The sequence below is a fragment of the Helicoverpa armigera genome, chromosome 16 (assembly GCF_030705265.1).
Source record: "Helicoverpa armigera isolate CAAS_96S chromosome 16, ASM3070526v1, whole genome shotgun sequence".
Classification (NCBI taxonomy): Eukaryota; Metazoa; Arthropoda; class Insecta; order Lepidoptera; family Noctuidae; genus Helicoverpa; species Helicoverpa armigera.
In genome coordinates, this window is record NC_087135.1 from 9,447,794 (window position 1) to 9,471,034 (window position 23,241).

General features: G+C 39.0%; 3 protein-coding genes across 3 annotated transcripts; 1 reads left to right on the forward strand and 2 right to left on the reverse strand.

Annotated features, from left to right (window-relative positions):
• Positions 1 to 67: 67 nt before the first annotated feature.
• On the forward strand, positions 68 to 2,138 carry LOC110372145 (integrator complex subunit 11). The gene has a single exon (XM_021328706.3). It carries the CDS (start codon positions 291 to 293, stop codon positions 2,076 to 2,078), a length of 1,788 nt encoding a protein of 595 aa, XP_021184381.1. The 5' UTR covers positions 68 to 290; the 3' UTR covers positions 2,079 to 2,138.
• On the reverse strand, positions 2,095 to 7,539 carry LOC110372135 (probable tubulin polyglutamylase ttll-15). The gene is made up of 7 exons (XM_021328686.3): positions 7,391 to 7,539; positions 6,266 to 7,059; positions 5,986 to 6,148; positions 5,180 to 5,266; positions 4,116 to 4,327; positions 2,884 to 3,112; positions 2,095 to 2,259 (listed from the first exon to the last, which is right to left on the reverse strand). Exons 1-7 carry the CDS (start codon positions 7,403 to 7,405, stop codon positions 2,152 to 2,154), a joined length of 1,608 nt encoding a protein of 535 aa, XP_021184361.3. The 5' UTR covers positions 7,406 to 7,539; the 3' UTR covers positions 2,095 to 2,151.
• An 11,766-nt stretch (positions 7,540 to 19,305) lies between these two features.
• LOC110372107 (inhibin beta chain) lies at positions 19,306 to 20,580 on the reverse strand. Its single transcript, XM_021328645.3, is given in 3 exon segments — positions 19,306 to 20,133; positions 20,136 to 20,435; positions 20,553 to 20,580. Coding segments are annotated over 3 exon segments (768 nt in total). The 3' UTR covers positions 19,306 to 19,693.
• Positions 20,581 to 23,241: the final 2,661 nt, after the last annotated feature.

The window sequence follows — 23,241 nt, forward strand, 5'->3', positions numbered from 1 at the left end:
TGTTCTCGCCGTTTATGCTTTGGCTTGGGATAGAAAAAAATGATAAAATGTCAAGTCATCAACTGTCATGTCAAGCGAGTTAGTGTCAAAGTTTGTGTTCTCCTGAGGTTACTTTTTGTATTTGCTAAATAAATAATTAACTATTTCAAGGACTTCTTGAGGAAAATAGTGTAATAAACTAATTTTGTTATGAATATTAAGTTCATATGTCGAGATTACTTTTAAACATTCCAATAAAGTAAGCGAAAATTGAGATTATTAATTTTATAAGAGTGTGATAATATTTCATCATGCCCGATATAAAGATAACTCCGCTGGGAGCAGGGCAAGATGTCGGCCGTAGCTGTATACTGCTGTCTATGGGAGGTAAAAACATTATGTTGGACTGTGGAATGCACATGGGTTATAACGATGAACGACGTTTTCCAGACTTCTCGTATATTGTGCCTGAAGGGCCGATCACCAGTCAGATAGACTGCGTCATTATCTCACATTTCCATCTTGACCACTGCGGAGCGCTACCCTACATGTCCGAAATGGTGGGTTACACAGGCCCTATTTACATGACCCATCCCACAAAGGCTATTGCACCTATTCTACTTGAGGACATGAGAAAAGTTGCTGTAGAGAGGAAAGGAGAATCTAACTTCTTTACATCTCAAATGATCAAAGACTGTATAAAGAAGGTGACAGCAGTAACTCTGCACCAGTCGGTGATGGTTGACAATGAGCTGGAGATTAAGGCATACTATGCTGGCCATGTGCTAGGTGCTGCTATGTTCTGGATCCGAGTTGGTTCCCAGTCAGTTGTGTACACTGGTGACTACAACATGACTCCTGACAGGCATCTAGGAGCTGCATGGATAGATAAATGTAGACCAGATCTACTAATAACAGAATCAACATATGCCACAACTATCCGAGACTCCAAAAGATGCAGAGAGAGAGATTTCCTCAAGAAGGTACATGAATGTGTTGAAAAGGGTGGCAAGGTACTCATACCTGTGTTTGCACTTGGAAGAGCTCAAGAACTTTGTATTTTATTGGAAACATACTGGGAGAGAATGAATTTGAAATACCCAGTTTACTTTGCACTGGGATTAACAGAGAAAGCTAACAATTATTATAAGATGTTCATAACCTGGACTAATCAGAAGATAAGAAAGACTTTTGTGCAAAGGAATATGTTTGATTTTAAGCACATTAAGCCTTTTGACAAGTCCTACATTGACAACCCTGGCGCTATGGTTGTGTTCGCCACCCCGGGCATGTTGCATGCAGGTTTGTCTCTCAACATATTCAAGAAATGGGCTCCATATGAGCAGAACATGGTTATAATGCCAGGTTTCTGTGTCCAAGGTACAGTAGGGCATAAAATCCTTAATGGTGCTAAAAAGGTTGAGTTTGAGAACCGCCAAGTGGTTGAAGTCAAAATGGCTGTAGAATACATGTCATTCTCTGCCCATGCTGATGCTAAGGGAATCATGCAGTTGATACAGTACTGTGAACCCAAGAATGTGCTCTTGGTTCATGGTGAGGCACAGAAAATGGAATTCTTGAAAGATAAGATTGAAAAGGAATTCAAAATTAATTGTTACATGCCTGCAAATGGAGAAACTTGTACAATCAACACTCCTACAAAGATTCCTATTGATGTTTCTTTGAGACTGTTGAAGGCTGAGGCCGTGCGGTACAATGCGCAACCTCCGGACCCCAAACGGCGGCGGGTCGTCAATGGAATCCTGTGTGTCAGGGACAACAGGCTGTCTCTCCTCGATATTGATGAAATGTGTGACGAAATTGGTATAAACCGACACATAATTAGGTTTACAAGTACAGTTCGCTTTGAAGACCCAGGTCCAGCCGTTAAGACTGCTGAGAAACTGAAGACATTGCTGTCAGAGAAGTTGGAAGGTTGGACCATCACAATCTCGGAGGCTAACATATCTGTTGAATCTGTACTTATCAAAGTTGAGGGGGAAGAGGATAGTACTAAGAATATCTATGTCTCATGGACTAACCAAGATGAAGATTTAGGTAGTTACATATTAGGATTACTGCAATCAATGGTCCAATAATAATAAAAAATGAATGGTTGTTTATATGTAATTTTTAATAAATTAGCTGCATTTTAATAATTATATTTTTTATTTAATAACACCATGTTATGTCTTGATTACATTTTCCTTGATACCATAAATGTAGAAGTCTGTTGTTTGTGGACAAATCTTTGTATTTTTCCAATAATGATTTTATGTCCTGCAACAAAAAAACCTACATTAGTCTGTGACTTTATGAAGCCAGGCGTCAAACTTTACTCAAGAAAAACATATAACTATTTGAGAAGACAGTACAAACAAGTATAGATAAGCGAAATAGCATTACATAGCAGAATTTGACATTTATCGCTGATGATATCACGCGATGATATTCCAATAATAAGTAAAGGTCTATTTTTACACATCGATCCTGGAATAACACTACAAAACTGAAATCTAGATTATCCACCAAATCTAGATATCACGAGTTCTATAATGATTTTATTTGGCTTATTTATTTACTCAAATCTATCCTGAAACTAGGAAACTAAACTATATGTTTAGTTACATAGTGTTCATTTTAGCGTGTGTCAACAGAATTCGGAAAGATTTCTGTTGCCATACTATAACGACCTTCTGTTCGATAGGATACCTTCTTACAAATACAAGCACTCTTCTTATTTAGACGCGCTTCTATCAACTTGCAACAATTTAAATGAAAAAAGGCGGGACGTGGCAATATGATAGGTACCGTTTTATAAGGTCGAAAAGTAGAATAAGTACGAGGTGAGTTCGTGGGTAAATAGCCAGCACATATTCATAAGTCCTCAAGAACTAGAGTTACCTTATTAGGGACCATAGGCGGTGGAACAAGTCTTCTAAAGTCGCCTTTATGTAAGAATTCACTGTAGGCGTCCAGCAAGCTCTTCTTCAGCTTAGCATCGAGGCACGGCTTGCATAGAGAGCACAGTTCCGAAGCACTGCAGTTGTCGTTGCATATCGTCCTACACTCTTCGCCAAATACTCCTATATTCTTCTGTGCAGATATCATACTTTGAGCGCCTTTTGTATCACTGTAAGACATCAAAGCTATATTAAAGTTAAAAGTATAGGTATATACTTAGGTACTGAGTAGTAGGTACTCTTACACCAGGTACCTACTTAGTCGTGGTATACCTATTAGTGCAAATTTGTCTAATGGTCGCAACTAGTCGCAAGCAACCGTCTCGATCTAAAGTCCATCTCACGAAAGAAGTCCTGCAGACGCAGCGCTAGTGTCTATGTGATAGCTCAGTAAAAATGTACAAAAATATACAGTTCCACAATTTTCCGCGGGACTTCTTTCGTGAAATGGACTTTACCGGACATGAGAAGCTTTCACAGCACAGCCTGGGTGTTCGAGGCGTTACAACTCATGCCGCTAGAGGCCGCCACGGCAGTGGTCGTCATCGGTAAGTATTTGAGAATCGGGGCTGTGGGATTGTTCGAAAGAGTTACCGCGGCCCTGGTACATAAAGGGCTTAAGAAGGAACATGGTGGGTTTTAGTCAGTAAAAGTCTGACACTCCCTCAAGCTGCACCCATAGCCGGATGGCTACCTAATTAAAATTTGATGATTTGCAACCAAGAAAAGGGTTATTCGGAAAAAGTCTGAATTTATAAGACAGCTCACATACAAAACGTTAAGAAGAGCAAACAAAAATAGGAAGGTGTAGGTGGTGCATTCTTAACTTTACAAACAATCTTGAAGACTTTTTTGTCCAATATTTATTTTCTATCATAGACCCACGACATTTGAACATGTGGCTGACCACGAGGATCGTAAAATAATGTTTTACGATGCCAAAACATTTTGCCTACGCAAGGTTTTGTTTAGAAATATTAGAAAAGAAAACTTGACTTCATTCGTTTACCTCTATAGGTACAATAAAAATTAAATACTTAATGATTACGTACTATACCAATTTTGGACCTTTATAAACCTTCGAAAACCCAACAAAAAGTTTGGCTTAGCTTAGGTACGTTTTGCGGTCTAGGAATCAAAATGGTAGGAACTATGAAAACATTGGATTCTTACCCTTCCATCTTAACATTCTCTTGTGTGACACCAGTCAAAGAAAACAAGTTATAGAGTACTTGTTCGTACAGCAACTGGTTCGGTGGGTAGTGATGAGAACTTAAGTTAGGGCTCATATTGGCCTCTAATAAGTAAACCTTCAAGTTCTCGTCCACTAAGAAGTCAAACCGCATCATTTGAAAGAAGTTCTCTGAAGATGCAAACCCCTTCAACTGAAAATTATTCAGAGATAAAGTTATTATGAGCCATGGTCACTTCTATAAATGAATTTATTATAATTATATTTGTATAAAAGAGATAAATTCAGTTCAAGTAAGTAGGTACCTATTTAGGTACACAGTCGGTAAAGAAAGTGGTCTTCCAGTTTTGATAAATATTTGTGAGTCTACAATCGCACGGCCTTAACGAAAAGTCCAAGGAAAAATCGTCGTGCTTGTTTCATGACGTTCAAATTCAAATGAACCTCACCAGTCACCAGGAGGGTGCAGTTTTTGGCTAACTGTACTTATAATTGATTTGGTATACGCTGTCGTATCTAACAAACTTTGGTAAGTTATTTGGATCAAAAGTTTATAGGTCAGCATACCGTTGTTACTGTTACAGCCTTTTTATCGTCCCACTGCTGGGCACAGGCCTTCTCTCACAAGGAGAAGGATTGAGCATTAATCACCACGCTTGCTCAATGCGGGTTGGTGATTTCAGACTATAGTCCAGGTTTCCTCAAGATGTTTTCCTTCACCTTTTTATCAGCCACTGGTGTCCAAGATATACTCAGAAAGTACATACAAACTTAGAAAAGTTGCATTGGTACTTGCCTGACCTGGAATCGAACCCACACCCACATACTCGAGAGGTTGGTTCTTTACCCACTAGGCCACCACGACTTTTTAAGGTCTGGTAAGCATACACCAGATTAGATTATTTTGTGGAAACTTAATTTCAAACTAACTGCTCCTTGCAATTTCATCTACCACTGTCCGGAATCGCAACCTTTTCCAAATTTTTCTTCTTGTGATTCACTAGTTCTATTCACAATGTTTTCTTAATGATCAACGCGTACTTACCGCTTCAATGATATGATGTTCTTTCATAAAGAATATTTCTGAGATAGCGTTCTGCACTTCCTCCCACATTACTGTCGGATCCTTGCCCTGCAAAACAATATTGAGAAATGGTAAGTAGGTACTATACTAGGTATATTTAACCAGCAGTTTGCTAATTGAACTGTCAAGCCCTTTAAATTCATGTGTGTGATTTATTGTGGTTAAGTGTTAGGTACTTAGGTACATCGTGTGTTTAAAAGAAACTAAAATAAATTTTGATAGACATCCAATATTTTATCATCTGTGGTAAAACTAAAATTAAATCGGGTTTGAGCTAATTGTACCTACCTATAGATAACTAGCCGTTTTCCCGCGGTTTTACCCGCGTCCCGTGGTAACTACTGCCCATACCGGGATAAAATATAGCCTATGTTACTCGTGGGTAATGTAGCTTTCGTACGGTGAAAGAATTTAAAAAAACGGTCCAGTAGTTTTTGAGCCTATTCATTACAACCAAACAAACAAACAAACAAAGTTTTCCTCTTTATAATATTAGTATAGATTAAATACAAAGTACTTTTTCGGTTTCAACTGATTCGACAATTAGGTAGGTACCTACCGATGGTTCTGATGCATTCGTAAAGTGTACACTGTGTACAGTGTGCAACAATAACAAACTATCATTCATTTGTCCCTTTACAAATATTCAATCTCAAATGCATGCAACACCCCAATACAAAATCCGTGCGGGAATAGAACCCACGATACGCATCACGACAGTCGATGCCCCCAACTACCTCGCCATATACAGACGTCGTTGAACTTACCATAGACCTAACATAGATATCGAAGGCTTCTTTCATAGTGTTGCCCAGCGCAGTGTAGGTATGCGCCAACGAGGGAACTTCCCAAGTAGGCAGGTAGTCATCTCCCACCACGTACTTCTCCAAATTAGTTGGATCGAAGGGATGGTATTTGACAGAGCAGTATCTGTAATCAGAAATATTTTCAATTGTTTTTAAGAACTTAGATAGCACTAAACATCATCGCAAGACGATACAAAGATAATGTATGTATTTCGCAAATTAAATGATGTAAAACAATTACCTGAACAAAACATCGCCTTTGTACCAATACACCCTCAGGGGGTTCACTGATTTCAGCACCACGTACACGCCAATATCGAACCTATGTCCATCCACTAAGAACGGATTTCGCACGTACTCTTGAACGAAACTTTTCCCGCTAGTCATATCTATTTCACTCACGTTCTTCAAATAGACGTGTCTGTGTGTGTTATACTTTTGCACAAACATCGCATCTTTATTCTGCTCTGCGTACTTTAAGAACTCATATTTATTTTTTGGAAGTCTAAAAGCCTTTGGTATGTACTTCGAATTGGAAGTCGCTAGGTCTACTTTTGAAGTGATAAACCCCGTACCGGGGAAATGGTTTAATTTTTGATTAGAGCTTAAATTTCGAAGGTTGAGTTCATTAAAAGGGGTCTCGAATGCCCATAGTAAGTTCCATGGCGTTTCGTTTGTACTTTTCTCGTATCCTACTCTTTTTAGAACTAAATGTACGTGTTTGAGAAAGCCATTCAAGTCGTTGGCCTTTGTAGAATTCTTATACACCCAGTACTTCAATGGTTTTTCGAGATGATAATCTTTGGCAACACTCTCACTTCGTTTAACGGCATTTATTACTTGCAGAAGTATTCCTAACGATATGCCTGCTATGCAAACTAGCAAAAATATGTTTGTGTGAGCTATCCGCTCAGGCTTTGTTTTGTATTTATCTGAATTTAAATCTAGGTCTTGTTGAACGGTGTCTGTATTCTTGTCCTTCGTTTCCGTATTGTTATTAAGAGTTCTCTCTTCCTTTTCTTCTATCTTCTGATCCTGGAAAGAGAATTTGACAACTTTTATTTACACTCACGCATATAACGGAAGTTGAAAGAACACTACTCTCCTCTCTATCAAAGATGCATATAGTATTTATTGTATGTATGTATATATATATATTTAAGTAGTTTATATTAGTGATTTCATTTAATGAATTGATAAACGTGAAACGATTAAATTCATTATATTTTTTAATCATGTAGATAATTTTTATTATAAAATGTCTACTTACTTAATTGCTTTTTATAAAACTAAACACTAAACTTAGGTATCATTTGACAATAGATTAGATTAGATATAAATAGTTTATAATATAAGCAAAACTCACATTTTCGTCGTCCATTTTTTGAAATTTATTTTTAGAACACTTTCACGTATTTTCGTGTTTATTTTAGTAATTTAAACGGCGCAAACGCACCTTGCGAAGACTGAGTATGGAATAAACAAATGAATCTGTTCTCGTATGTGTAGAGGGAGATAGGTGATGAGCTTACGGTGGTGTGCGAGGGAGACAGAGAACACTTTCTAATAACTTGGCAAACCAGTACTATGGCAGCCTTTTAAGGTCACATCACCATAAGTATGTGTTCTTAGTACCGTAGACCGCACATCAGTGGTAACTGTCATGCATCTTAACTCAATAGTAATAAGTACGATTTTCCTATGAAACTGTTACCACTGACCTGAAGTTGACTGTACCTAGTTGTACAGGAGTTAAGTAACGAAGAGTATGTGGTGGAAAGAAAATAAATGTTGTCAACTTGTCATCGTGGTTGTCACCAATTCAGTGGCGGATTTACAAACTTGCCGCTAGTAGGCCATTCAATTTTTGCCGCCTCTAATGATTGTGAACTTAATGATATTTCTGTCAGTTACTAGATTATTTTTGCAAGCCTCTATGTACCGAAGAGTTTAATGTTAACACGTTTATATGACAGCGACTTTGAAGCGTAAAACCTCTGTAACTTTTAAACGGCTCAATCGATTTTCGCTCGTAAAACACCTGTATTAAAAAAAAAACTAAATTGAAATGGGTTCATTCGTTCGGGTGCTATGATTCAGTGGCGACGTAGCATCGGGTGGCACCCATGGTGACTACCTATTGAGCACCCGCCAAAAAAAAAACGACAAATGTAAAAACTTTTCTGTTCCAAAACTCAATAATTTTGTACCAAAACGAGTAAAAAAAACCGTCGTAAAGTGAAAAAGTCGCGAGCGAAGCGAGCGCAATTATTTCAAATTTTGGGACACAAAAATACCTACCCAAATAAGAGTGGAAAAAAAACCACTGCAAAGAGAAGAAGCCGCGAAATGTTTGATGTTTGGGATGCAATAACACCAAAAGAAAATAGTTATTGTCAAGTGAAAGGCGCGAGCGCAGCGAGCGCGAAATTTTTTGAGTCTTGGAACACAAAAATACTCAAACAAGTTTGAAAAAAAAAACCCAGTGTAAAGTGAAAAAGCAAAAGAAAAATTTTTCGAGTTTTGGGACACAAATGTCCTCCACCTCATAAACAGCATAGAAATCTTAGAAATCGTCAGTTGTTTTTGCTACTTCGGTGCTTTAACTTTTTGTTAGATTGAGGACTCAAAGAGCGCAGAACAAACCAGGAATCATGAAAAAACCGCGAGCGAAGCGAGCGGATTTTTTATTTTATTTTTATTGAAACGCTATTAGAATATTTTAAAATTCATGATCACGTAAGTACCTAAGTATATATTACAGTTTATTCATTTTGCGTTTATTAATCGTTTATTTATATATGAATTGTGTACTCATATACTCAATTATAAAAAAAAACATGTAAAAAAATTTGCAAAATTTGCCGCCCCTCTAAATCTGCCGCTCTAGGCACTGGCCTACTTGGCCTATTGGTAAATCCGCCACTGCACCAATTCATATAGGTCGTATGGGGTGGAGTATGTCTCTATGTTTTTACAGAAAAACGGCTGTATGAATTTTAATGTTTTTTTTGTAAATACGTAAAAACCAGCATAATGGCATTGCTTATTTGGAATAGTTCCTTCAGGATGTAGCTCAAAAAAGAGAGAGATAAACAGTATTTTATGAAATCTGACGAAGCTCTCATTAGGAAAATGGTCGTAGGCAAGTATGCACTGATGTTACCTATAGCCTAAAAAAGCTAAAAAAGCTATGCTATTAATGTTATCTTATTTTCATGTTATGTAGGTACTAATTATAAATACTATTTTTTTGTACCCGGCCTCCGAAACTGGAAACCGATTTGAATAACTCTTTCTTGTTGGAAAGCTACACTATCTTCTTATAGACGAAGGCTATATTTTAAGGACAGGGGAAACAGCTATTTATTTAGAAAACATGCGGCATATATTAGATCCCGCTATTTATAAAATTACTTATACATCATCAATATAAATTATCACTTTATTGGAATACTTAGACGTAATTATAATAAATAATGTAGTTTTTAAATAGTGTTTAGTTCTTAGCTGTCGTATTAGGATAACAGATCCTGTAAAGATAGTTTCAGGTGTTTTAAATAAATAAATAAGGTTAATCAATACAAGGTTAGGCTGATGATACCTCCTCAACCCAGTTACCCGGGCAACCCAATACCCTACGGTAAGACTGGTTGGTTATTGGTTATACAATTATGCAATAAAAATAATTTGTCTCATAGAACGATATAATTGCTATTCAACACACGCACTCTTTAGGCTAGAGTTCACCGACAACATAAACGAAAGTTTTCTTAAAACAACTCTTTGATATGTTTCACGTTACAATTTTCAAAGTTAACAGTGGTTAAGAAAAACCGATGTTTACGTTGTTGGTGAAAATGGTCCTTGGTTGATTGTAACTAGGTACATCAACATTAGTAGATTAACAGTTAGGGGTAGGCAGAGACCAGAGGTATTCGAGTATGTGACCGTACGCCATGGGAATGTCATGCGTGGGGTACACTCATGGAGAACAAATTACTAGGCGGAGGTGCTATAACGGACAGCGGGGCCCAGCAGGGCCAATTCCTGCCGGGGCTGCGGGATTGTTCGAAAGAGTTACCGCGGCCCTGGTACCTACATAAAAGGCCTACGACGGAACACGACGCTTGTTAGTCAGTAAGAATCTGACACTCTCTCAACGCTGCTAACCCACAGCGGGAGGGGTCATTTGCGTCGTTAAAAAAAAAGGTGCCATATCGGAAAATCACCTGAGAAGCGCATCAAAATGCGTGTGAACCGGTGACGAGAAACGTTACAGTTTTCTCCCTTATACGCCTTCTTTGGACCCTTGTAATATCAAACATAGTTGACAGATGTCTCAAAGAACCCAAACGCTTCGTTAGGTCAGTCTTCACTGATCGTTTTGATCGTGCCCACCGTACGAATTTGACCTAGAAGAAGGTGCCTGACCTACCAGCATTATGGCATCTCCGCTCACCTTTCCTTATTCCGTGAGAACACTAGACCGCACAGAACCATAGCTATGTGAATCATGTGTTTGAATGTCTTGTCATGTTGCTAGCTTATCTACGAATCTATTTTGAGTATTTTGGAAATGTCTGGTACATTTAACAGAAGTATGTAGTTTTATTTGTTGGTCTCTGAAGATCGTTTCACGCTTGTGATTCCCGTCTATGAATTATATGGTGGGCTAATTGGCCTCCTTTCTCAAAAACTGCAAATTGCTTCTGAGTGCAAGAGGAAAAAAACGAATCGGTGTGGTAATTGGAAGAAACATATTATTTAAATGCACTGGTACAAAAAATCCTCGTCAGAATGACCTAAAAAAAATATTTTATGTAAATGTTTTTATTTTTTAATGTATCAGTTTATAAGTATTGTGTTGTTAATTATTTATGTATTGTATTTTCTGTGGGCCCTTGTTGCCTGAAATAAAGGAACAAATACATAAAAAAATATATATTAGTCCTATATAAAGTCTGACTTTATAGCTAAGACTTACTTAAGTAATACAAAATTATATGTGTGAATCTACGTTATCTCAAATAAGTAGTTAAGTTATACAAGAATTGTTAACATCCTCCTATCTAGAATCTAGTCTTTCCAGAAATCTAGACTTTAGCAATAATATTTGTACCTAAGTAAATACCATTCGTACGAAATAATAAGATCTATGTTTGATCACATTATAAATTAATGTTTATCTGATTAAGTCTGTATTTACTGACATATACTGAATTTACATTTACAATATAATGTATGTACGTCACACTGAATCCTTAATGTAAAATAATACTGTCTGTCTGTTAAGCCGTCACGGTTAAACGGCTGAACCTGTTACAGTGAAATTTGATATGGTGTTAGTTTGAACCCTTGGAAAGGGCGTGGTATTTCACACGAGGTGTTATCATTAACTTTGAAGTATATATGAAACTTAGTTTCTACGCATATTGCCAAATAATTTAGTGCAAAAATAATTCACTTACCCTACCCGGCAATTGAACCCGCGACCCCAAGTTCAACAGTCGCACTTCATTATCTACCAGACAACCGACGCAGTCTAGAACTCTATGGTTAGTACTCAAATAAAAAAAGGCTAGACATGTTTAGTTGTGTGCGTGCGTCATAATAGAGTTGCCAGTATTTTTTCTTTTTGAACGGAACGTTGCGCTTTTCAAATTTAGAATGACAGCCAGGAACTATGAAAGTCACATCATATTTCACTTTGTAGTACGTTCTCACAGCAAGTTAGAATAAGAGAATAAATATTAAAATCGTAAGTGAACCTACAGTCAGTTCTTAAGATTGAAATGAAGAGAAAGCGACCCTATGTTTTTACCACTGTCCAAATCTTCTACCCAGTAACTTACACTGGTCAACAAATTATAATTTTTTTTTTGGTGCAAAGGTGAAATATACAATTTCTTGTAGGATATTAGATACGTAATCGAAGTCCAGAACATAAAGTTGCACTAGCACGCAGGGATTTAGAGATATACCCCTCCTAAAGTACCAAAAACGCGTTTTTTTATGAAATTTATAGGAATTTCTAACTAAAGCATCATATAGTACTACTTTCCCCGCATTAACCCCATTTTAATTTATATTTTTGCGAGTTTTATTTCCCGATATATACCATTTTATAACTAAAGTGGAGTTTTTTCATACTAACAGGCCAAATGAAATATAGGGAAGATCGAACTATCGTAGCTGTATACATATTTCATGAAAATTTAAACTCTTAACGTTGGAAATAAAAATGAATTTCAATCGGGAAGAGTGGTACTATATAATGCTATAGATAGAAACAAAAAAAACTATTTTGCTGTACTTCAAAAAAATCGTCAAATATCGTTAAAATCGCGTTTTTGGTACTTTAGGAGGGGTATATCTCTAAATCCCTACGTGCTAGTGCAACTCTATGTTCTGGACTTCGATTACGTATCTAATATCCTACAAGAAATTGTATATTTCACCTTTGCACCAAAAATGCTGTTGACCTGTGTTATTAATAACAAATTGCACTCAAAATATAGTTTTGTATCCGACTTGCTTCCTTTTTCTTTACAGCCAGGACGTCGTTTTGTCACTTTGACGTGTACCTTTTAAACAATTTTAAACTTCGATTTTTGATTTTGACAGATACTGCTTGTAATAAAGTGCACTTCACACAAACACATACTGCATCAATGTGTGCGTAAGCTTATAATGCGAATAGGGCTGGCAGTTACAAGCTTCCAGACAAGGGAATAAGTCTGTTTGCGAGATGCATTATCTACCAAACTGTAGCCTGTTTACTGTAGTCAGACAGACTGGCGGGCGCCGGATCGAGATAAACGTCTCTATGTAAGTAGCTGGCTTGTTAGAAAAATATTTTATTCCCATCCCATATTTTTTCTTACAGCACTGGCATAAAAATAAACATGAATAAAATGTAATATGTAACAGGATACGAAGGCTAGTTTTTACAAGTATCTAATAAAGGGCTCTTTTGAGTTTATTTCGACAATTAATAATTTAGGTTATGGAAAATTCGATTAGCCGTTGCAGTTGTCTATTACTTTAAAAAAAGCATTTCGCATTAAAAATTTATTTCCATTAATATTGTGAACCCCTAATCGACCTAAAAAACGAATATTCTTACCTGTGTTTTTATTCGCTTAGCACCGTCTGACTGCAAACATTTTATAACCTCCAAATAAAATAAGTAATACAAAAAAAAGATTTTATTTACGCACAGATTCTAATTAAAAAAACTAAGAATTCTCTATTCGAAATTCAAATCTTCTCGATATATCAAGACTTCTACAAAGACATTCGAAATTTAAAAAAAAAATATTCAGCCAGCTACATACCAAGAAGGTCCAAGAGTGTAGCGCGAGTGTCGACGGCGGCGCCGCGTCGTCTGCGGTGAGCATCGATCGCACGCACTCGTACCCGAATCGTCACAACTGCCGACGCAGGGCTGTGCGGCGACTTTCAATCACTGCTGTTTGTAGGGTTGGGAAATGTTAGCACTAAATAAATGGAAGAAGACGGTTTGTTAATCTAATGAGTGTACATTGGGTTTGAAATAGAAAAGAATTAAATCGGATTGCAACGCGCTCTGTACGCAATCAGAAAATGAATAAACATCTGGGCTTGAGATTGTAATCACAAAAGCATATTACAAACGAGAACTGTTTCATTGTTTTGTGACAAATAAATAAGAAAAACACAAAAAAGACGGGCTCAATCCTTGCTAATCAAACAAAAAAAAAATAAACAACAATAATCGACCAATTTAAGGCTGTGTTCAAACCAAACTGACTGTCATCCGCCAAATGTGAGCGAACGCTATGCAGTTTATTGTATTACCATACAATATTCACTTTCAGTTCACATCTAACTGACGATATGTTATGCGTAATATGCTTAGACGCGGATATTCGGTGGCTGACAGTCAGTTTTGTTTGAACGCAGCCTAAATGTTTGATACACAGAGATAGTCGAAAAAGCAATCAACCATAAAGCGTAAAAAAAAGATCGGTAGCAACCCTAGGTGTAACCGAGGTGCGACTCCGCGGCGCCAAGCATTGTGCGGACACTTCGTCTGACGGGACCCGCGACAACTTTGTACGAGTGTTAGCTACACTGCATTGGCAGGGCGGAAGATATGTTAACACTAGCTTTTAGTTAGCAAACGATAATATACGGTCTTAAACTAAATACAACGATAAGAGATAATTAATTGAGTAGTTTTATAAGTAATCTTCAGTAAATTAGTTGTGAAAATAATTTGATTTTCCTGAAATATAAGTACGGAGTATACGGTACATACTTAGGCATGTCGATGAGAAGTAACAAGGAATGACTCCAAAATTAGTGACAAAAGTCAGAGACGTATAACAATAGGTGCTGCATAGAAAGTCCTTTGTGTAGGTATTTATAACTTAGGAAAAGACTTTAAACATATTATAGGTACTAGTTAAATATCTTTGAACATGGGCAATAAGAGCTTCTAACGGAAAATTACTTGTTTTGTAAGTTTTTATATCCTATCATCGCGTCAGTTGCAGTGGCATCGGGTCCTTAGTAAAGATACAGCGACGGATCGCTACGGAGCCTCGACGATGGTGTATTGACAGCGGCGGCCCTAGCCATTGCGAGGCTACGTGCGGCAGGTCTATGCGAGGCCCTTTGTCCTACGTGAAAAGTCTGTTTTGAGCTAGGAGTTATTTTCTTGTTAATAGACGGACTTACAAGCGGCGCTACCTTCTAGGTTCGGCTAAAAAAGGATGAAAAAAAAAGAAGTGGAAAATAAAGAACCCGCGAGCGTAGCGAGCGCAAAAATTTTTGAGCTTTGGGTCACTAAAGCACCTAAACTTGTATATTAAAGGACGGTGCAAGGTGAAGTCGCGAGCGCAGCGAGCGCGAAAATTTTTGAGTTTTGGGACATAAAAGTACTCTAATCATGTTAGAATGAACGAGACTGACAAGCGAACAGCCGCGAGCGTAGCGAGCGCGAAAATTTTAGAGTTTTGGGACATAAAAGTACTCTAATCATGTTAGAATGAACGGTACTGACAAGCGAACAGCCGCGAGCGTAGCGAGCGCGAAAATTTTAGAGTTTTGGGACATAAAAGTACTCTAATCATGTTAGAATGAACGGTACTGACAAGCGAACAGCCGCGAGCGTAGCGAGCGAAAATTTTAGAGTTTTGGGACATAAAAGTAGTCTAATCATGTTAGAATGAACGGTACTGACAAGCGAACAGCCGCGAGCGTAGCGAGCGCGAAAATTTTAGAGTTTTGGGACATAAAAGTAGTCTAATCATGTTAAAATGAACGGTACTGACAAGCGAACAGCCGCGAGCGTAGCGAGCGCGAAAATTTTCGAGTTTTGGGACATAAAAGTACTCTAAGCATGTTAGAATGAACTGTACTGACAAGTGAACAGCCGCGAGCGTAGCGAGCGCGAATTTTTTAAAATTGTTTGTTTAAGGACTCTCAAATTAAACTCGGAATTAAGCACAAATAAAAAGAATCCGTGACTGGATCGAGAGCCAGTTGTTTTTGTTACGTTGGTGTTCCAATTTTTTTGTTAAATTGAGAACTCAAAAAGTAAACGCAGAATGAATAAGAAATAAATAAAGAAAAATATTTGTTTTCTTGGACCAGATATATATGTATTTTTTAATTATTTTTTTTTTAATATTAGCGAGAGGCCCCCCCAAGCGCGAGGCCCTGTGCGAAGGCACAGTTCGCACACCCCTAGGGCCGCCACTGTGTATTGATATTCAATCGGCAATACATTGTTGCTTTTTGTCAGAAAATTATTACGTTCTTTTGTATGTTATTCAAATGAATCCTGGTTTCAGATCTCTGTCGATTCTCATCTTTTTGCTCCGACTTCCTTGTGGAAGATTCCGGTGTTAGATAACGGAAATTACAGCTGTAATGTATCTGTATATAGCGATACTGATATTATAAATCTAAAGAGATTGTTTGAATGCGCTAATCTTAGGAACTACTAGACTAGACCGATTTGAAAATTCTTTCAGTGTTCTAACACTTAGCTATCTATGGCCCGTTTATTGATGAAGACTACTCGTAACTCAGGGCATAACTTGTACCAAAATATTACCAAGATGCGATGTGTTCAGTTGTGCAGTCATTCACGAGTGTCCGATTAGGCCGGTCTTTTAACATATGAAAAGAACTAAAGCCTGTCGTATTTAGGTGCTAATTTCCACGACACAAATAAATAATACATGTAACAGAATAATGTGGTAGTTTCCCTCTGAACGCCTACCTATTGGTTCCAATTCTTTGATTGACTGAAGACTCTCTGAAGACTTGTGTGGGAAGATTAAAAGAGTTAGGTAAGTAGGAATTCTGTTTTCTTTTTTGAATGATTCCATGGAAAATTTATATTGTAGAATGAGTTAGTGAGAGGTATAGATATGAAAAGATGCAAGGTTTGCGTGCAGGACAGTGCCAATGCAATTTTTTTAAGTTATATGTATGTACTCTCTAAATATATCTTGGACACCAATGACTGATTAAAGGTGTAGGTATCTCGAGGAAACCTGGACTATGAAGTCAGCAGCCAACATTGAGCAAACAAGGCGAATCCTTCTCTGTGTGAGAAGAGACCTGTGCCCAGTAGGACGATAAAAATACTGGTGAAAATGAGGTATGCGTACGTTATAGTATTCTTCCGCACACCTACTCATAATTCTTTTTTGGTCGCCAAAAGTGAAAAAGATATTATTTCCATCTGGATATTCTTTTAAGGCTACACTCAGTACTAATTATTTCCCGGTTGATTGATATCTTGTTTGATCTCCTAATACCAGGTTTTTTCATCACTTCACACTCACATTCACATTTTCATCTATACTATTTATACTAATATTATAAAGAGGAAAACTTTGTTTGTTTGGTTGTAATGGATAAACTCAAAAACTACTGGACCGATTTTAAATATTCTTTCGCCATTAGAAAGCTATATTATCTGCGAGTAACATAGGCTATATTTATTCTGGTGCGGGCAGTAAGTAGCTCCCACGAGACGCGGGTGAAACCGCGGGAAAACGGCTAGTATTTTATGAAGGGCAAGATTTTTAGCCCATATGTGAGTTGACCTCAATGTATATTTTGAATATCAAAAAAATAGGTTATCTACCATTTTCTTTAAATCAGTTTTATGTGAGTGCGTGGGAGGAAGCCTAGTCTATACCATATTATTTTAATAAGTCCTTTAAATAAATATCAAACAGTGTTTATTCTATCTGATACGAATTACGTCGAACTTTTCAATTCGATGAAATTGTTATTTTAATGTTTCTGATGTTTCTCTGTATTCTAGGTATTGTGCTGAATGTAGTTAAGTATTTTGCCTATCACACACCTACACTAGAGATTTGAAGTAGTAGATACTAGTGTACGGTGGTGGGCGGATAGATTGCAATAGCAAAATATTTGCCCCATAAGTGGGCCCAAAATAACAGTGACTTTTTTGAAATTGATATAGGTATTGGTATAGAAATTGGTATAACAGTTTTCTAGATAAGGAAACTGTTCAAATAGTGTAAGTATGTAATGGCTTACGTTTTAACTACTACTACTAATAACAAAATTTATTTGATATTCTATCTTCTCGCGGCTGATAATGCATCTATTTGTATACGAGTCACTTAGAGTCAAGAAAATGTAATAAACTGCACGAAAACTAGATCCAGCAACGGGGAAAGTTCCATGGAATAAAGGATCATGACTTTTGTAGCTAAAACCACCTTTAATAAGTAAAAATAACATTTAATCTCTGAACTCTTTGACCTTCTCACATCCATTCATAAAGTTTAAATGTACATTTTAAAACCATTCAAATCAGAGTATATTCAGGTGTATTTATTTTAGGATTGCCCTTTTATTTTAGCCAAAGATACGAGTACATCAAAGTCAATTGAAACCTTTTAATTGAAGAGATAGATTGTGGTACCACACATTTTATTTTGAAGTATGTAATTTGATCACAAAAAAATCAGGAGTGGCGAGAGTTAAAATTATACCGTTAATACGTGTACAGAGTATTTAGTTATTGTAGAATATTTCACCTCTTTAGTTTTATTTTCTTTATTTATTAAATACAATGTGTCAATGTCATTTTAAAGGTGACATGACAGAAATATAATAAACTTAAACTGGATAACTGGTAAAGATAATAAAATAGCTTTGAATGTTGTTTCATGATTGGAGACGCAATCAAGTTGTTTTTATTTAAACTTATATACGCTTTTCTAATTTGTGCCTTGCTGTTATTTAAACATCTTTGTCAGCCGTTTCTGGTAGTCAGAAGCCAGAAAATCTGACAACCATCCTTACCACAAAGCCTTACCATGAGGTATCCTAAGGTATGGTGTTGCCCAGGTAACCGTGTTGAGAGGTCATATAAGCAGTCGCTCCGTGTAAAACACTGCCACTTAATTGCATCTGATTGAACTGAAAAGCGGACCCCGCTATAAACGGGAAAAGGCTAAGCAGAGTCTTTTACTCGTGTAGAAATAAGCATGATTCTCATTTTGTAATGTGCCTACTACTTTAATCTACAGGGAACACAGGTGTATGTAATGTATGAAAAGTTCTAAAACACCAGATACCTAGGAATATAATAGATCGAATAGGATACCTGTACGAAGATAATAGATCATGTATTTCCGAGAAATTCCCACATACTTTCAGATCAATCCGTTATCTTGTAGTTGGTACATTTCCCTAAGGAGTTTATATTTAGAAGTTTCCCTTCCGCGATAATATTCTTTTAAAGTATAGGGATTATTAGGGATAAAAGATTAGTAATACGAGTAGGTACTTTACAAGGTGTTGAACGTGTGTAGGTGGCCAGTTATTTTTTTTTTATTGAAGGAATATTGAGGACTGACTTGATGGTGGATTTTAGATAGCTTTAGGTCACGTATTTGTCATTGCTGCAGCGTTATATAAGTATACAAATGTCATAATGTTTTTGCATAACTGCTGAATGGTCAGCTAGGAACTTAGCTGAACCCCTTGTGTTTAGCTGGTTTGCCACAGTTAATCAGTGAATTTTTTATTTTGCACACTGACCTCACTAATCAGGTCAGCGTGTAAAATATAGACTTTAAGATAAGTCAGAAAATCTAAGGTAGAAAACCAGATTCGCCTTGATGATGGTTACACATAGGTACTTCCATGGGTAGGTATTGTGCAGGAAAATAAAAAATGTGGTAATAATTATGAAAAAGTTGATTTATTATAATTATAATTATAATAATTATTATAATACAGTTTACAATAATTACAAGCGATCACCAAACGGGGTGAAAGAAAACGGCGTAGTATTAAATTATTTAGGGCGTGTAGAGACGGCATCGCGAGCGCCGCGCACCGCGCGTCTCGTCGAGCGCACTACACTACAGTCCTGAGACGCGCGGCGCGAGGCCCACGCGCCACCTGCCCTCCCTACACGGACATTTATTTATTCGATTTTAGGATATAGTCTTTCGAACGCGAGGAACAAAATATTACACAAGTCGAGAATATTATTTATAATCGATTCGGATTAAATCGGATTCGAGAGCGGCGGAAGCGAGCCGCGGCGGGGGCGGCGGGGCGGCGGGAGCGGGCGGCGTCGGGCGGCAGGCTATGTACACGGGCGCCGCTACGGGCAGTCGCACTCCTCCACCACCATCTCGGGCAGGTCGCGCTTGATGATGTTGGAGTCGGCGCCGAAGTAGATGAGCGACAGCGCCGAGAAGCGCACGGGCGCGCAGCACTCGGCTCGCTCCAGCCGCGCCGCCTCCACCACCTGCGAGTGGTAGTTGAGGAAGGGGGCGCAGGCGCCGCGGCAGTAGTTGGCGTAGTAGCCCTCCGGCGCCACGATCCAGTCGTCCCAGCCCAGCGCGCGGAAGCTCACGTAGTAGGTCTGGCGGCAGCAGCGGCCGTGCTCGGCGGCGTCGCAGTCCAGCGCGCGGCGGCGGCGCGCGGGCGGCGGCTTGAGCAGCAGGCGCAGCAGCGGCCGCGCCGCCTGGCCGCCGCCCAGCCGCAGCCGCACGCGGCCGCCGCAGCCGCTGCAGTCCAGCAGCAGCCGCAGCGGCGCGGCCCCGCCGCCGCCCAGCGCCGCGCCGCCGCCGTCACGTCGAGGCGCTGCCAGCGCCGCGCCGGGTCGCGCCGCGCCGCGCCCGCCAGCGCGCTGATGGCGGCGGAGTCGTTGCCGCTCACGGTGAAGGCCCACAGCGTGTAGCGCAGGCGGCGCGCGCGCGGCGACGTCTCGGCGCGCACCAGCAGCTCGGCCGACGCCACCGCCAGCCCCTCGCCTTGCTCCGACTCCGCCTCCGCGCCCAGCCGGAACTCGATCAGGCGCTGACCGTTCAGGGTCTCACCTGCACATAACGGACACTCGTCTAGATATGTTCATACCAGCAACAGAGATTTCATGGAAATGTTACTTCCACCTTTCGGTAGGGTAACGACCCAAAATCTCCGTCAGTAGTTTGTCGCAAACCCCTAATTATTCCTACGGTCCCTGCCTATATCGAAATGGCCCATCTTTAGCGCAGTGGTGGCGACGGGCGGGGGTCGGGGCGTGGGGGCGGGGTGCGCTCGGTGGTCGCCCTGGCTAGAGCTGCACTTGCCCGGTCGTCGTGGACACCCGACCAATATGTTCGGAGGTCCATGCCGAGTCGAGCTCGCGCTAGCCTTGCGCACAACCGCTTATTTGCGTAAACATTTACAGGATTTGGAATTAACTGATTTGATCAGTATTACAAAACGTCGCAGCCACTAGCACTACTACAGCGAAAGAAAATAAATGTGTTTAAACTACTCCATCCTCCATCGGTGCTAGGGTCGCGGAGTGCGCGAGAAGACTGTAGTTCACCTCATGTCGCGTCAGTCCTGCAAACAAACGAGTTTCATTACAACGAGGATACATGACGGACGGCAGTAGGCACGTATGTAGCTGTGCGGACAACTAGGATGCGGCATGTAACCGACAAATGATCCGATTGATTGACTACGATCAAAGCGAACGTACTCGCATCGCGCGGTGCGATATTTCACATCCCTGGCGCTAAATAGCCGCTGTTTTTATGAATGAAACATAATGCCCGTACACAAAGCGGCTATTAAACCGAAATTAAACGAAATAATTGTATGCGCGATGGCGTTGTGCCAAATCTTTAAGTACTACATAATAAGGTCGTTGGAATAAATAAATGTACTCTTGAGATAACAGGGGTTGTAGGCTAACCGTCAGTTAGATTCAAAGCTTCATTTGCGCTATTTTGGTTCGAGATTCCTTTGAGGATGGCTACTGTTGAGAAATGTTGCGTAGGTGTCAGTTGTCAGTCTATCTCTAGCAATGAGAGGGAATTAGTAGTTGTACATTGTGGCAAAGGTCATATTCTCCATAACTAAAGGTTCCCACTTTAAACATCGTGTAAATTCAAAGTGACACGTGTTGCGTTGTTTTGAAGCGTCTATCTTTAGTGAAATATATTTTATCGTAGTTGGTTTTCGAATAATAAAACTTTGAATAATAGCGAACCAATCAGGAGGAGTGGACTCATGTTTAAATACACCTTGTTTATGCTACTCAAACCGCGGGAGAGAAAACTATATACCTATACTAATTTGAAGACTTGAAAATTGGACGACAGTTTTTTCATCATCAATTATTCTCAATCAAAATCACGATAACCACCAACCACCATCTCTAAACAATTCAAACAATCTTCAACAGTTGCCACTCAACCACACAACATACCACAACCGACATTTCACGGCCGCCAATGCATCTATAATGCACCACACCGCCCAAGGTCAACGAATATTCGATCCAAATCCTACTGCCCCATAAACCATGGCTTAAGAAGCCATAAAAGGGGGCAATCAAGTGAGCGATTAAGGTGTAAAATTAGCCATAGTTACGGGGTAAAATATTGACTGCAGAGAAGGTAGGAGGTTCACTTTTGTACCGTGCAGCTTGTTATGCAACAAGGGCTACTCATGTATCGATTGTCGTGAATTTCTAGATATATTAGTGAATTATTTAGCATATGGATTGTGGGGCTGACTACGGGAAAGTGTCATGTTTTGTATACAAGTTTGCGGAATGGTAAAGTCTGAGATTTTTGATGTGAAAGATTTAGCGTTGATTTTATCAGGACCGACTTTTGCGCAGCAATGGTGAAACGTAATAAATAGCTGATAGTTACGGTCTCAAATATATGACAGAAGATACAAAAAGTAATCTAATAAAGGAAGGAACAAGCATCTTCCATTACACTATTAATCTATTATTAAAAAAGTATTTTCATAACAACATATAATAACAATAACCAAGCAGAAGTCACAAATCAAAGTCCAAAAATAACCTGCAAACCGCGTCAAAACTGAAACAGTTACCACGACCGAATTACCACATTAGGCTGCGTATAAAAACTTCAATTTACCGAGCGTATTGTACGGAAACAAAAAGTACGCACATAAAAATGTTACGATAAAAAGAAGTTGTACCATGGAAGGTACCTATGTCGTGTATACTATAATGGTGATTTTACTGAAGTTTAGGCACTAAACCATGGTGAACGGTTGACCTGACCCCGTTAAGTAGAAGGTCTTGCTTCTGCTTTTCTATGAAATTGTAACGTAGATGATGAATTACTGTAGTTTTAGTGAGGTTTGCCGCGCCTTTTTAGGGTTGAATTAATTTTGGCACTAATTTATGCAAGTTATATTTAATGTGTGAAATGTTTTTTTTTGCATTTTGCACTCCAAAGCCTATATGATGGCTGATATAGAAACAAATCTCTTGATAAGAATTAGAACTTCCTCGTTATTCTAGTTGTCGCATAGCGCGACTGCCGTGCATGAGCTCTCGGGTTCGTTTCTCTGGACGGGCCGAAATCGCTTTGTGCCTGGGAGGCACGTAAATCCCAAGCGTAAGACCCAGAATGCTACTCAGTAGTCGTTGTTACAATTCCGTGTCAGAGGAATTTGAGTGACACCAAGAATTGCACAAGGAGAATAAGAATTGGCATAGTACGTTGCGGTCTTTTCGTTGAATCTATTTGGTGAAGACCGAAAAAATTGAGTTCTTATGAAATTGAAAATACTAAGGTACTGATAGCAAATTCGCGTTTCATCACTAAAGTTACTCATGGGTAGGGCTGCCATTTCGAATTTCGCCAAACCCGGACAAATATT